The sequence below is a fragment of the Podarcis tiliguerta genome (assembly GCF_965153285.1).
Source record: "Podarcis tiliguerta genome assembly, chromosome: 12".
In the NCBI taxonomy this organism is placed as follows: domain Eukaryota; kingdom Metazoa; phylum Chordata; class Lepidosauria; order Squamata; family Lacertidae; genus Podarcis; species Podarcis tiliguerta.
Genome location: NC_139545.1, coordinates 6,508,039 through 6,521,506, shown reverse-complemented (window position 1 = coordinate 6,521,506; position 13,468 = coordinate 6,508,039). Strand labels below are relative to the sequence as shown.

Sequence of the window (13,468 nt, the reverse complement as noted above, 5' to 3'; positions counted from 1 at the left end):
CCAGCTGCGTTACTTTATACATCTCTATCATTTCCCTTAACTCATCTTTTTTCTAAATTAAAGGTAAAGGTAAAGGTACCCCTGCCCGTACGGGCCAGTCGTGTCCGACTCTAGGGATGTGCGCCCATCTCACTTAAGAGGCCGGGGGCCAGCGCTGTCCGGAGACACTTCCGGGTCACGTGGCCAGCGTGACGAAGCTGCTCTGGCGAGCCGGCGCAGCACACGGAAACGCCGTTTACCTTCCCACTATAAAGCGGTACCTATTTATCTACCTGCACTTAGGGGTGCTTTCGAACTGCTAGGTGGGCAGGAGCTGGGACCGAAAGATGGGAGCTCACCCCGCCGCGGGGATTCGAACCGCCGACCATACGATCGGCAAGTCCTAGGCACTGAGGTTTTACCCACAGCACCACCCGCGTCCCTTTTCTAAATTAAAAATGCCCAAATGTTACAATGCAGTGGTACCTCGGGTTATATACGCTTCAGGTTACATACGCTTCAGGTTACAGACTCTGCTAACCCAGAAATAGTACCTCGGGTTAAGAACTTTGCTTCAGGATGAGAACAGAAATTGTGCTCCAGCGGCGCGGTGGCAGCAGGAGGCCCCATTAGCTAAAGTGGTGCTTCAGGTTAAGAACAGTTTCAGGTTAAGAACGGACCTCCGGAAGGAATTAAGTACTTAACCCGAGGTACCACTGTATTTCCTCACCATGTCTGGAATGTCATCACAAACACCCAACGACTTCCGATTGCAGTGTAATGCTGCAGCCGGTCTGCCCAAAGAAGATATAAGACTTCGTGACATCCTTAGGACCAAATCATGTCACATTGTTCACACTTTTTAAGCAGGTCACTTGCATTTTTAAGAGAAAGCAGCTGCAGGGCCCCAATTCCAGTGTTCGTTCCTGCATCTGTTCCTCCTGCATCGGTTGAGTATCATCTGCTACCCCGCCATATTTGTCTCCAAAGGAGGGGATGGTTTTCAACAGGAACCTTCTGCAGGGGCCTGATCCAGTTTACAAGCACACAAAGTAGCAGGGAAAGAGGGGGAGGTCCTCTTCATCCTTGCAATTCAGGCACTCAACCTTCATTTTCATCTCTCAGTCCAGTAGTAGCATTGATTAAAAGACTAATAAGAGTTATAAAACACTCACCAGTTGGTTCTGGTAGGCAGTGACAGCAGTAAACACAGTCTCTGGAAATATAAATGTCCTGAATTCTTCAGACTTCAGGTTGAGCAAGGAAGCTGTATGGTCCTTCTTCTTGATGATGTGCACCCTAGGCTGGTACTTGTGCATTGAATTTAAGATTATCTGGAGAAGAGATAAAGGGAAGAGCTACTCAGATTCAAGTCAACATTCACTACTGTGGGATATTTAAAGTACAGTCAAACCAACAATTCATCTTTTGCTAGATAGGAGCTGAAGCTCACAAAGTTTTCCTGTAAACTTGCTAGAGAGGACTCTGTGAAAGACACCCCCACTGTGCCCTGACAGGGGGAGGGCATAGCTATATATTCTCCTGCCTGCTTTGGCGTGTTCTCCTACTCTCTTACTGCTCATCACCATGCCAGCAATGTGAAAGCATCTCCTAAGTCTGAGCTACGTGCTCCATTTTAAGCTAGGCTTAAGTATGCCTTCGTAAGTGATTTACCATTTTAAGTCTGCCTGAACAAAGCTGCGGTATTTGTTATTCTTCAAGTAGTATTCTGAGTGAGTAAATGTTGTTTTTACCTTTTATAGGACTGTTTGCGTGATTATAGTTTCAAGGGGGAGAAAGGTGGGAAATACCTGGAGGCTAAAATTAGTCCATCTAAGCTTCTCTTTTTAAGCTGCAAAGGGATGCACTCTGCTGAACTCACAAACTTGAGGGAGGAAGGATAATATCTAATAAATATATTCTCTCCTCGCATCCCTTCAAATCCCAACAACTACCAACTTTTTTACTTCCGCCCAAGATTTCTGCAACACATATATCAACTGTTCCACAGCTCACGGCTAGGACCTTGAATTAAAGTAAAGGTAAAGGTACCCCTGCCCGTACGGGCCAGTCTTGCCAGACTCTAGGGTTGTGCGCTCATCTCACTCTATAAGCCAGGAGCCAGCGCTGTCCGCAGACACTTCCGGGTCACGTGGCCAGCGTGACAAGCTGCATCTGGCGAGCCAGCGCAGCACACGGAACGCCGTTTACCTTCCCGCTAGCAAGCGGTCCCTATTTATCTACTTGCACCCGGGGGTGCTTTCGAACTGCTAGGTTGGCAGGCGCTGGGACCTTGTAATTAGCAACGTGCAATAAATTGTTCCCTCACAGATCTCTTTCCTAATTTAAAGATTTCTAAGAGGGGGAAAATGATGAATCAGAAGAAAGATGGGACCATGTGGACTGCCCCACTTCAGACTGCAGGTGAGGGGTATCAAATGCTTCTCTGCATTCAAAAAAATGTTCCAGGATGAACCATCCACTCCCTAAGAGCAAAAGCTGGAGCAGAATCTTCCATCCTATCATTTAGCTGTTAGTTTTATTACTATTTGCACAGAATTTGGATGCACGTTCAGAAATGTGATCCTTTTCTGCCGTCTGCCTCACTCAGCTGACTGTGTAAGACCAGCTCATGTTGTCTTTATGAACAAGTAATAGTGCCACTGTATTCTGCTCTGGTCAGACCTCACCTGGAGTACTGTGTCCAGTTCTGGGCGCCACAGTTCAAGAAGGACACTGACAAACTGGAATGTGTCCAGAGGAGGGCAACCAAAATGGTCAAAGGCCTGGAAACGATGCCTTATGAGGAACTGCTAAGGGAGCTGGGCATGTTTAGCCTGGAGAAGAGGAGGTTAAGGGGTGATATGATAGCCATGTTCAAATATATAAAAGGATGTCCCATAGAGGAGGGAGAAAGGTTGTTTTCTGCTGCTCCAGAGAAGCGGACACTACAAGGAAGAAGATTCCACCTAAACATTAGGAAGAACTTCCTGACAGTAAGAGCTGTTCGACAGTGGAATTTGCTGCCAAGGAGTGTGGTGGAGTCTCCTTCTTTGGAGGTCTTTAAGCAGAGGCTTGACAACCATATGTCAGGAGTGCTCTGGTGGTGTTTCCTGCTTGGCAGGGGGTTGGACTCTATGGCCTTGTGGTCTCTTCCAACTCTATGATTCTATAATTGCAAAAGCAGAAGGATTTGGTGCAGAAAAAGAACTTTCCCCAGTTTCTATCACTATATGGTTTTTTTATAGTCCTTAGGAACGCAGTGGCCTTTGCTGATCCTGATCAAAGCCAATAGCTCTCTGTAGAGAAAGTATAATCACAAACACTCTGTGAATAATTGTCTTCCTTGGAGGACACCAAGACTCATATCACTAAAAAAGCAGCAGTCTGGTCCCAGATAATGTACCACACTACTAAGAGTTAGTTGCCCTGGGATCTTGGGTTAGATTCTATGAGACAAGGAAAGACAATATATCTTTGTCATATTACTGTATTCTTGACAAGCTGGCTCAGCTACTGCTATTGCAATTTTTTAAAGCTCTCATTTCTATTTCTTAGAAACACACTTTTCATATCAAGCATCACATAGATACAGCTGCAGGACTTCCACCCAGGGAGTTTGGTGCCTTCTTTAAGGTTACTGAATAATGACAATCCAGCAAGGACAAACAATCACACCATCATTTCTCCATTATGACAGTGGGAGAAATAAATTCTTCTTAAAAGCTAACAGGGAGAGTTGTGTGAGTGCAGACATGCCTACTCAGAAGTAGGTGCCACTGAATTCAACAGTAAATTATGCATAGCATTGCAGCCTCCATTAGTTATGCTTCTTCCCCACTGAAATCAATGGGACTTCAATCAGGAGAATTTTTTCACACCAATGGGCCTTCCAAGCCAACCATCTCAGGATACTTCCAAGTGGAGGATGTCTATTACAAGCAGACCTGATTTCCTGTGTGTACAAGCTTACTGTGTTAGCTTCTGCATATTTCCATTTTTTTTAGGGACTGGTGTGCATTGCTGTTCCACCATTTGCCATCCATCCCAGTAAATGTTTCATAGTGGGCAAAATGGTAGCTTGTGATCCAGGAGGGAGGGATAGGCATTTCCATTAATATTTAATATGGAGATCTTGTGCAAAACTGAAATTTAATACGGAGATCTTGTGCAAAACTGAAATTTACATCACTAAGGCTTGCACAAGACTGATAAAGAGAACATGCCCAATAATACGTCCATATTATAATGATTATATGGGGGGAAAGATGCACAAGAAACTGTTTTTATAATGAAATGATTTTAGAATGTTGTATCATTTTACTGTTGTTAGCCGCTCTGAGACCGTCTTGGGCTGGGGAGGGCTAAAATAAAATAAATTATTATTATTTATTATTATTATTATTATTATTATTGGGCAGGGACAAGCATACCACCACAGAAGCCTGTTTTAGGAGAGAAATTGTTAAATGGGGTAATGGGCTGGTGATTACAAAGATGTTAAGATGCTGGGCTGCTGAACAAAGAGGACAGAAGCAAGAGAAGGATAAATGAGGTATAAATGACAGAACCTTCTCCCCAATCCAAGGCATCCCTCGCTCTCCCCATTACATTTTGCAACCCTTCACAGCCACCTAAAAACAACAGCACCTTCCCAACAGCCACCGGGGCTCTGCTCATAACGCCCGTTCCCACCAGGTGTGCCGGCAGGTGTCATTGCCTGAGAGAGCGGACATTGTTTCCCTTCCCACAGGACCAGCTACTCACGTGACCGTGCTGATCCAGCTCGTTGTTTGTTAGCTTCACTTTTTCAAAGGACACCATCTGCTTCAGCAATTGTTCCCCCGTGAACGGAGAATCCGGGTGCACGTACAGTCTGGAAAGCCAAGAGACACAGGGCCTGTCAATCAACCCAATCTGTGTTCAGGACGTTTGCTTTTGTAAGAGAGTCGCCCTACAACTTCCCAGCCTAGTCTGCTAGGCCTAGCCAGTTAAGAACACTGACAACCCAGCTCAAGTTCAGGCGCCCTATTTACTACTTCTTCTTCTTCTTCTTCTTCTTCTTCTTCTTATTATTATTATTATTATTATTATTATATTTAAAGATCTTCCTCTTGAAGAAAAAGCAATGCAATGTATGAAAGATTGTTCTGAAGGAATAATAGAAGAGAAGGCTCAGACTGAAAGATATGCCAGTGAAAAGGGCTTCACTGGCTCTATTTCCTATAGATGTTAAAAGAAACAGCAGCTGCCCCAGTCTCAGAAAGAAAGCACACAAAGTCATCTATGGATGTTCAAAATATCTGGAATTCTCTGGATATGGCCAGTATTAAGCTTTCGTAAGCAGTGTCTGGGCAAAAATCGCTGAAGTGTCCGGGAAAATCCACGTTGATGTAGATTTGGGAGATTTCCATTAAAAATAGCTCAAAAAACTTTCTTTTTGAGATTTTGCGCACAAAAATAGCTCAACAACTTTGCCAAAAAAAACTGCAACAACTTTTGTGTCCGGATTTTCACTTTTTGAAATATGGCAACCCTACTTAACAATATATTCCAGTCAGTGCCGGATTTATGTATAAGCTAAACAAGCTATAGTTTAGGACCCCACTCTCTTGGGGGCCCAAACAAAAAATTAAAGGAAAAAAACACCTGGATGTACATTTCCAATTGTTCAACAATTACTTTGATAAAATACATATTTTGTTATGTGCAAACAGCTTTAGATACCTATTAGGTCCATAAATTACCAAATAGCATATATTCAACACAAAAAACAGTGACAATTTGTTGTTGACAAAGGACAGCTGGACATATAAAGGGCCCCATTGCCTTCAGTAGCTCAGGGCCTCATCAAACCTAAATCCGGCCCTGATTCCAGGGGTAGACTTTCATTCAGTCTTGGGTGGGGAAGAAAGTGCTGTACAATAAAAAAGCCCATTCTAGTCCCTCCCATATCGATGGCCAGGGAAGCGGAGACCTAGTGTGGCATCATTGCCAGCCTCTGCAAACAGATAAGAGGGGTGGGGTTTACCACAGTGGAAACCCCAAGTTACCCCCAGCTGGGTAATAAGCCTTGAAATGGGGTGCTAGAGGGTAGGGTAGCAGCAGCTTTGGATCAGCTGGAGCTGGTTAGCTAATAAATCGCCGCTTCCCCCGCTTTTGCGCCTGCCAACATGATATACAGGGCTTCCTGTTAAGTTGTGGGTGAACATATCAGACAACACAGCGATTCTTCAAACAGCTCTTGTTTATTCACAGAACTGAACTGAAGGGTTCAGCTAGCCTGCTTATATAGAGCTCCAGTACAACGTAACTGTAACAACTTTCTGAGACTATCCAATCACTGAACGTTACTTTCAATCCCTAATTTGCATATGTGGACCTGAGTGAAAACTATCTACAATATCCCCCTGCTGGCCCAGGGTGAGAACTTTAGTGCGTAACACTTCCCAACCCACATCTCCCCAGCTTTTCATTAGGACTCTTCTGGATGCAGAGCCGGCTCTGCCATTAGGTAAACTAAGGTGGCGGAAGCCCTGTGGGTGCCCCGCTGCCTCCGGTATTGGCTGAAATGGTGCCCAAAATTGCAGAAGCGGCAGGGTGAGCAGAGAAGCAGCAGCAGGTGGCGCTTCCTGTTTTGCCTCAGGCGGCAAAATGGTGCACACAGCTTGCCTGGCCTGTCACATATGACATTCTCGAATCCACCTCTGCGACAAACACAGCAATCCCACAAATGCTAATCTGGGAGTAAGCCCTGCTGAACCCAGTAGGACTTACTTCCCAGTCAATCTGTCTCAGGTCCAGCTGCCTAACTAACAGCAACCCCAAGCCCACTTCCTTGCAAGTAAATTCCACCGAAATCAATGGAACAGTCCCAGGTTAATAGGATTGAGATAAGCGATGTCTGAAACAGGCTCATTAAGTTATTCATTTGCTGGCCTGAATCATGAATGCCTGTTTCTCTTTTAAAGCTTTGTTATTTCCTGGGCCTTTCATTCCTTTTGCAATCTCAGTCATAATTTTATTTCATTAGCTGATGCTTAATGCTTCCATTTTAGATTATTATTAAGCAAATCCACTGCATTGTCTCTCCCCCCTCCCCCCCCCCGCCCAAAAAACTGAAGATTGTTTGCCTCTTCCCCTGCAGCTGTTCTGATCAAGGCTTGAAAGAACAATGAATGGCTCATGAGTACCAACATGGTATAGTGACTGGACTAAGAAAAGGAAACTAAGCACTCTCTCTCTCTCTCCCTCTCTCCCTCCCTCTCTCTCTCTCTCTCTCTCTCTACTTCTCCTTCAGCCGAATCTACATAACAGGGTTTTGAGCAGGATAAAAATGAAGGAAAGGGACTGTTTAGAGAAAAAACAGACTATAAAACAGACAAATCACTGGATAGTTTTACTCAGAGTAGTGCCACTGAATTTAATGAATGTGACAATAATAATAATAATAATAATAATAATAATAATAATAAATTGTATTTATACCCCACCCTCCCCGGCCAGAGCCAGGGTGGCTAACACCATTAAAATTACAGTAAAAACATAATAATAATAATAATAATAATAATAATAATAATAATAATAATAATAATAAACCAATTTAAAATACAGGTTAAAATGCAATTTAAAATGCAGCCTCATTTTAAATGTAGCCCATAGATCAAAACCGTAAGGGGATGGAAACATAAGGGTCAGACTGAGTCCAAAGCAAAGGCCAGGCGGAACAGCTCTGTTTTGCAGGCCCTGCGGATAGATGTCAAGTCCCGCAGGGCCCTGGTCTCTTGTGACAGAGCGTTCCACCAAGTCGGGGCCAGTACTGAAAAGGCCCTGCCCCTAGTTGAGACCAATCTAACCACCTTGCAACTTGGGACCTCCAAAATGTTGTCATTTGTGGACCTTAAGGTCCTCTGCAGGGCATACCAGGAGAGGCGGTCCCGTAGGTACATGGGTCCTAGGCCGCATAAAGTCCCACCTGCGCTATACATTTAAAGCAGTCATCATACCACTTTGAACTGTCATGGATCCTGGAAACGGTAGTTGTCAAGAGACTCCTAATTCCTTCAAAGAGTTACAGTTTTCAGAGTTTCCTAGAAACGGGATTTGGTTGTTAAACCACCCTGGCAATTGTAGCTCTGAGAGTGGAACAGGGGTCCCCTAACAATTCTCAGCACCCTTAACAAACTGTGGTCCCCAAGATTCTTTGTGGAAGGCCCTGTTTGTTTAAATGTATGGTGCAGACAGGACTTTAGTCTGGTCCATTATTTTTAATAGGTGTTCTCTGAGTAAAACTCCGTTGAATACCACCCACTATCCAGCACATAATCAAGAAACCAATTGTACTTTTACCTACCACTGAGCAACAAGTTATTATTTTGCCCTGTGGTGGATCTTGGCTTAGTCAGCAAGGAGTTAAAAGCACAAGGTGGCTTGCATTGTCAAGGAAACTAATCAACACTCTGTACCAATGTTAAAGAAACAAAACAGAAAACCCCAAAGGAAGACAAGACAAGCAGAATATTTAAGCTACAAGCTAGAACTCATAAGACAGGTATGTCTTTCAAAGGTATGGTCTGGTTCATAAAGCCATTTAAGCTAGTCATATTCTGGGACTGGGGACCCGCAGAAAGTTTCACAATAGATTTTCCCAAAAGAATTTTGCTCCTTCTATTCACAGCGCAAGAGCCGCTTTGCACGCTGACAGCAGGAAAAGAAGGATTTAATGGTCATCCGCAGTGAAGGTTTATGAATGGAAATGCTTTCAAATGATATTGGCTAATCCTCGTTAATTTCGGTCTCAGCAGTTGTGGTGCTGAAAGTTATTTCTCTACAAAAATGATGGGGGGGGGGAGCCTGAGGGTATGGATGTCACCAAGGCTTACCTACGGCAGGGATTCCTTCCCCCGCCCCCCCCTTTCTCTTGAGAATCACCTATGTAAAGTAAACTTATGGATAGATCTTTTCGACATCAACAAGTTAACTTCATTTGACTCAACCTCGTGAAGCACGCAACAGATATATTTCTATCTTCAACACTTAAACATATACACACACACATGTGGGTTCAGTCTTCAAATAGTAATCACTGAAAAAATGAATTTAAAACCCCTGGAACTTAATTAATATTCGATCGCCAACATGCTTAAAGTTTGTGCCATTGAGAGTTTCAGCTTAATCTGCCAAAAAAAATCCTCATAATACAATAGACAAAAGCATCAGTTGAAGGAGACCGCTTGAGACCACAGTCCATACCAGGTGAAATTAGTGGGACTTACTTCTGAGTAGACATGTATAGACTGCATAGTGAAGGTCCTATTTCTGAACAAAGTTTATCCACATCTGGACAGTTAGAGAAATTGTTTTGATATATTTTTACCCCATAGGAAAAAGCTTTGATGTGGATAAAGTAGTCTTTACTGCCTGCCAGCCAAATTCTCTATCAGGAAGCCATTCCAAATTCTGAGGGCCACCACTGAGAAGCCCCTGTCCAAGGTAACCATCCATCATATCTCATAATTTGGTGGAATGATGAGGTTGTTTTTCAGCCAGATTGCCTCATTTCACTCTCTGCTGCATCTTGTACAGGATGACATCGCTCCAGGAGGTAGCCAACGCTGCTGGATCCTACCACCCACCACCCCAACCAACACCACCAGTGGTCATGGAGGACTGGAGTCATAGTCCAACAACATCTTGGGGGCAGGGTCACCACATCGCCTGACCCTGCCCTAGACAAACCATTCTAGGAAGTACCAGACATCATTTTGGAGCAGTTGTGGTAAAGAAGAGGTCTCATTCGGAGTTTCAGTGTGAAACCTCTGGGGCCTTGAATGCTTCACTGACGGGCATCAAAGAAACAACGTTCTCCCAGTCACCTACTGTCCAAAGTTTAAGGACTCAGTTGCCTTGGCGAACTACACTGAAGCATCTCAGGTGCCGTGGAAATAGAGGAAGGCTTTCCATGGGACGCGGGTGGCGCTGAGGGTTAAACCACTGAGCCTAGGGCTTGCCAATCAGAAGGTCGGTGGTTTGAATCCCCGCGACGAGGTGAGCTCCCGTTGCTCAGTCCCTGCTCCTGCCAACCTAGCAGTTCAAAAGCACATCAAAGTGCAAGTAGATAAATAGGTACCACTCCGGCGGGAAGGTAAACGGCGTTTCCGTGCGCTGCTCTGGTTCGCCAGAAGCGGCTTAGTCATGCTGGCCACATGACCCGGAAGCTGTACGCTGGCTCCCTTGCCAGTAAAGCGAGATGAGCGCCGCAACCCCAGAGTCGTCCGCGACTGGACCTAATGGTCAGGGGTCTCTTTACCTTCTTTACCTTCCATGGAGGCCTCTAAGTGAGATAGCACCCATGTCAGCACAGCTCTGGCAGCAGGCAAGTTTGGGAGAAGGGAAGGGAGTGGTTCATGGGATTTGGAATATTGCAGGAGTTGGGGAAAGAGATTTGGATCTCAATGTGCATTTTGAAACATCATGGGGAACATGAAGGGGGTCTGAATTTAGAGTTGGGCTTGGGGAAACTAGCAGTTTTCCCGAGAGTGGAATGGCTTGGCTTACTGAGTCGGATTGCAGACTGAGCCAAAGGGAGCTCAGTCATTCCTAGATATTCTCTCTCTCTCTCTCTCTCTCTCTCTCACACACACACACACACACACACACCATTTATTATTCAGAAGTTCTGTGGATACAGAAGCTGAAAAAACTGAGCCTTTAAATTGAAAAAGGGATCGTGTCCCCTTGACTTGCAGAGCAAGTCGACAATTAATTGACTGCAGCGCATAAACATGACCCATGGTTTAGTCTTCAGTTGAAAAAACAATGTAATTGCATGAATCAAGCTGTAATCTAATATTTTTGACTTGCACTTGGCCAAACATGCCTGCATTTCTTTGAAGTTAAAGAGTGGAAAGTATTGTAGCAAGAAGGAAATAATGTATAATATATACATTATTTCCTTCTTGCTACAATACTTTCAGTTTAAAGTGCCATTTAAACTGTTTGGCACTAAAACTTTTGCAAGGTTTTTTGGGGGAGGGGAGGGCGGCAAATCCTTAAGATCTCTGGGCATGATTAAGCCAACATTAATGGAACCTGTTTTTACTTTGATTAGATCACACCTAGGATTTGTGAGGGGCAGTGTGCAACTCTCCTTTTAAAATCTGCTTGCATTTAGCTGGATCATGCACACTGCCATACACTGCTCAAAATTTTTGGAGGGGTTCCTATAAAAAAGCTCAACAATACAGCAGGGATGGACAACCCTTGGGGAAATTTCCTTGGAAGTAATCTGTCAAGGGCTGCCAAACGGTGGTGTGTGGAACAGGAGTCAAAAGTGGGCATGGCTAGGACCAAAAATAGATGGAACAACCTCATTTTCTCCCACTCCCTTTCCTTCCAGTTTTCCTCCTCCTTGCCACCTGCATTAAATTGAACCAAGGGCCACGTAAAATTAGACCAAGGGCCAAATGCAGACTTCAGATTGTCCACCTTTGGAATGCACAGAACTTTTGGCTCCTATCAAGGAGTTTGTATTCCTGACCATTGGTTTCAGCAGTTGTCCGTTCTTGGTCTTGCCCCAGTATCAGTGGCGTAGCGTGGGGGGTGCAGGGGGGCCCGGCCGCACTGGGCGCAACATCTGGGGGTTAGGGTTAGGGTGCACAAATCCACGGGTTAGGGGGCGCAAATGACTTGCCTTGCCCCGGGTGCTGACAACCCACGCTACGCCACTGCCCAGTATTTACAAAGCAACACTGAGGATTCACAGCCGAGATTTGAGGGGTGTGTGTAATGGATATGACTTGCACATGAACTGACCTTGCAGGCAGAGGGGGGTCCGCTTTGCCAGCAACCAGCCAGGAGGACCTGTGGTAGGCGTATCGGTACCGCTTATTGTCCACTGGAACGATATCCATCAGCACAATGAACTTGGCTTCCGGGTCCACGCCCGAAAAGGAAACCCTAATGGTCGGAAACATTCTTCTGAAACAGACAGAAGCAAACAAGATGGTGAATATATAAATAAGGGACCAGAGAAAACAGCCCCTTTGAAACTGATCAGAAACAGACATTATAAGCCTAGCCTACCAGAGAGACAGGGAAATTCCAAGCATTTTCTGTATATCTTTGTTTGGGGATATTTAAAACAATCCATATCTCCCTACAAATATACATTGACTGAAGCCGCTCCACATTTTAAACATTTAAAATGCATTTTAAACTGCAGCTTGAAGGCCACATGCAGCTCCCAGGCAGTTAAAGAAAGAGAGTCGTGTAAGAAGACTTGTTATGTCCCTTCCAGTGCAGGGTGAGCAAGCCTAAGGCTGCAAGTGAAAGGAGGTGTAAAAAATGCAACTGTAGATCTGTAGGAACACAATGGAATGGAATCCTCTGGTCGTGTGGAGCTCAGTGGCGGAAATATGGCAAGGAAGCAACAAGCAGAATGGAGGGTATGCGGGAGAAAATTAGTATAATAAACAGCAGCCATGGCTTTGGATATGACAGCAAGCTTGCGAGTTGAGGCATCTCACTGCACATCCTAACCTAGAGAGTGGGAAAATACATATGCCTCCAGGTTTTTAGATGTGTTGCCAAATTAAAAATCGGTCATACTTCCATTCTGCATCATATCCAAAGTAAATACAGTGGTACCTCTGGTTAAGAACTTAATTCATTCCGGAGGTCCATTCTTAACCTGAAACTGTTCTTAACCTGAAGACCACTTTAGCTAATGGGGCCTCCTGCTGCTGCTGCGCCGCCGGAGCACGATTTCTGTTCTCATCCTGAAGCAAAGTTCTTAACCCAAGGTACTATTTCTGGGTTAGCGGAGTCTGTAACCTGAAGCATCTGTAACCCAAGGTACCACTGTATATTGTTATGAAGAATATTATGGTGTTGATAAATGTAATAGCATTGTATCTGTCATCTGCCCAGGAACCAGTCAGGATGAAAGGTGATCTGTTTTTTAAAAAATAAAATGTGCATGCCATTTCCTAAGAGCTAACCTTTTTAAAAAATCAAGGGGAATTTTAGCTATGTGTTTCCAATTTATATCCCTCCTTTCCACATGAAATGGCATGAAATGTTGGTATTGTAAAAAAAAGCAGCCTTGCAGGTGTCAATCACTATTTCTGAATTGTTTAAGCACTCCTGTGTTAAATGGGACAATAAAGAAGCAGTCCAATGAACTAAACAAATAGGAACCTGTAAAATATCGCAAAATGATGCAGTGTGGAAGGAGGGGTTGTGTCACTCACTAGTGATTTCACAAGCACCATTTGTAGCCCTTAGCTACAAGTTTTGGGGAGGAATCCCCACTGAGCTTACTGGAGCTTCCTTCTGTGTAAACACTCAAAACATTATAGGTCTAAAAAGATGAAATAGTGTGGTAAACTCAGAGTTGTTGCTCAAGAGTTGCATGGGATCGTGACAGCTCTTTTCAAAGTTCCTGTTGTGACAATGGCACTTTCCCAGCACTTAAGGAACAATATTT

At 44.3% G+C, this 13,468-nt stretch overlaps 1 protein-coding gene across 3 annotated transcripts in view; it reads right to left on the bottom strand.

Annotated features, from left to right (window-relative positions):
- Positions 1-13,468, bottom strand: part of TBX20 (T-box transcription factor 20) — a 47,454-nt gene that overhangs the window by 22,881 nt on the left and 11,105 nt on the right. For all 3 annotated transcript variants that reach the window (XM_083407093.1, XM_083407095.1, XM_083407094.1), the window contains exons 3-5: positions 11,794-11,958; positions 4,747-4,855; positions 1,155-1,313 (exon numbers count right to left, since the gene is read on the bottom strand). In XM_083407093.1, the coding sequence (XP_083263219.1) occupies positions 1,155-1,313; positions 4,747-4,855; positions 11,794-11,958 (433 nt within the window). The remainder of the gene's footprint in view (positions 1-1,154; positions 1,314-4,746; positions 4,856-11,793; positions 11,959-13,468) is intronic.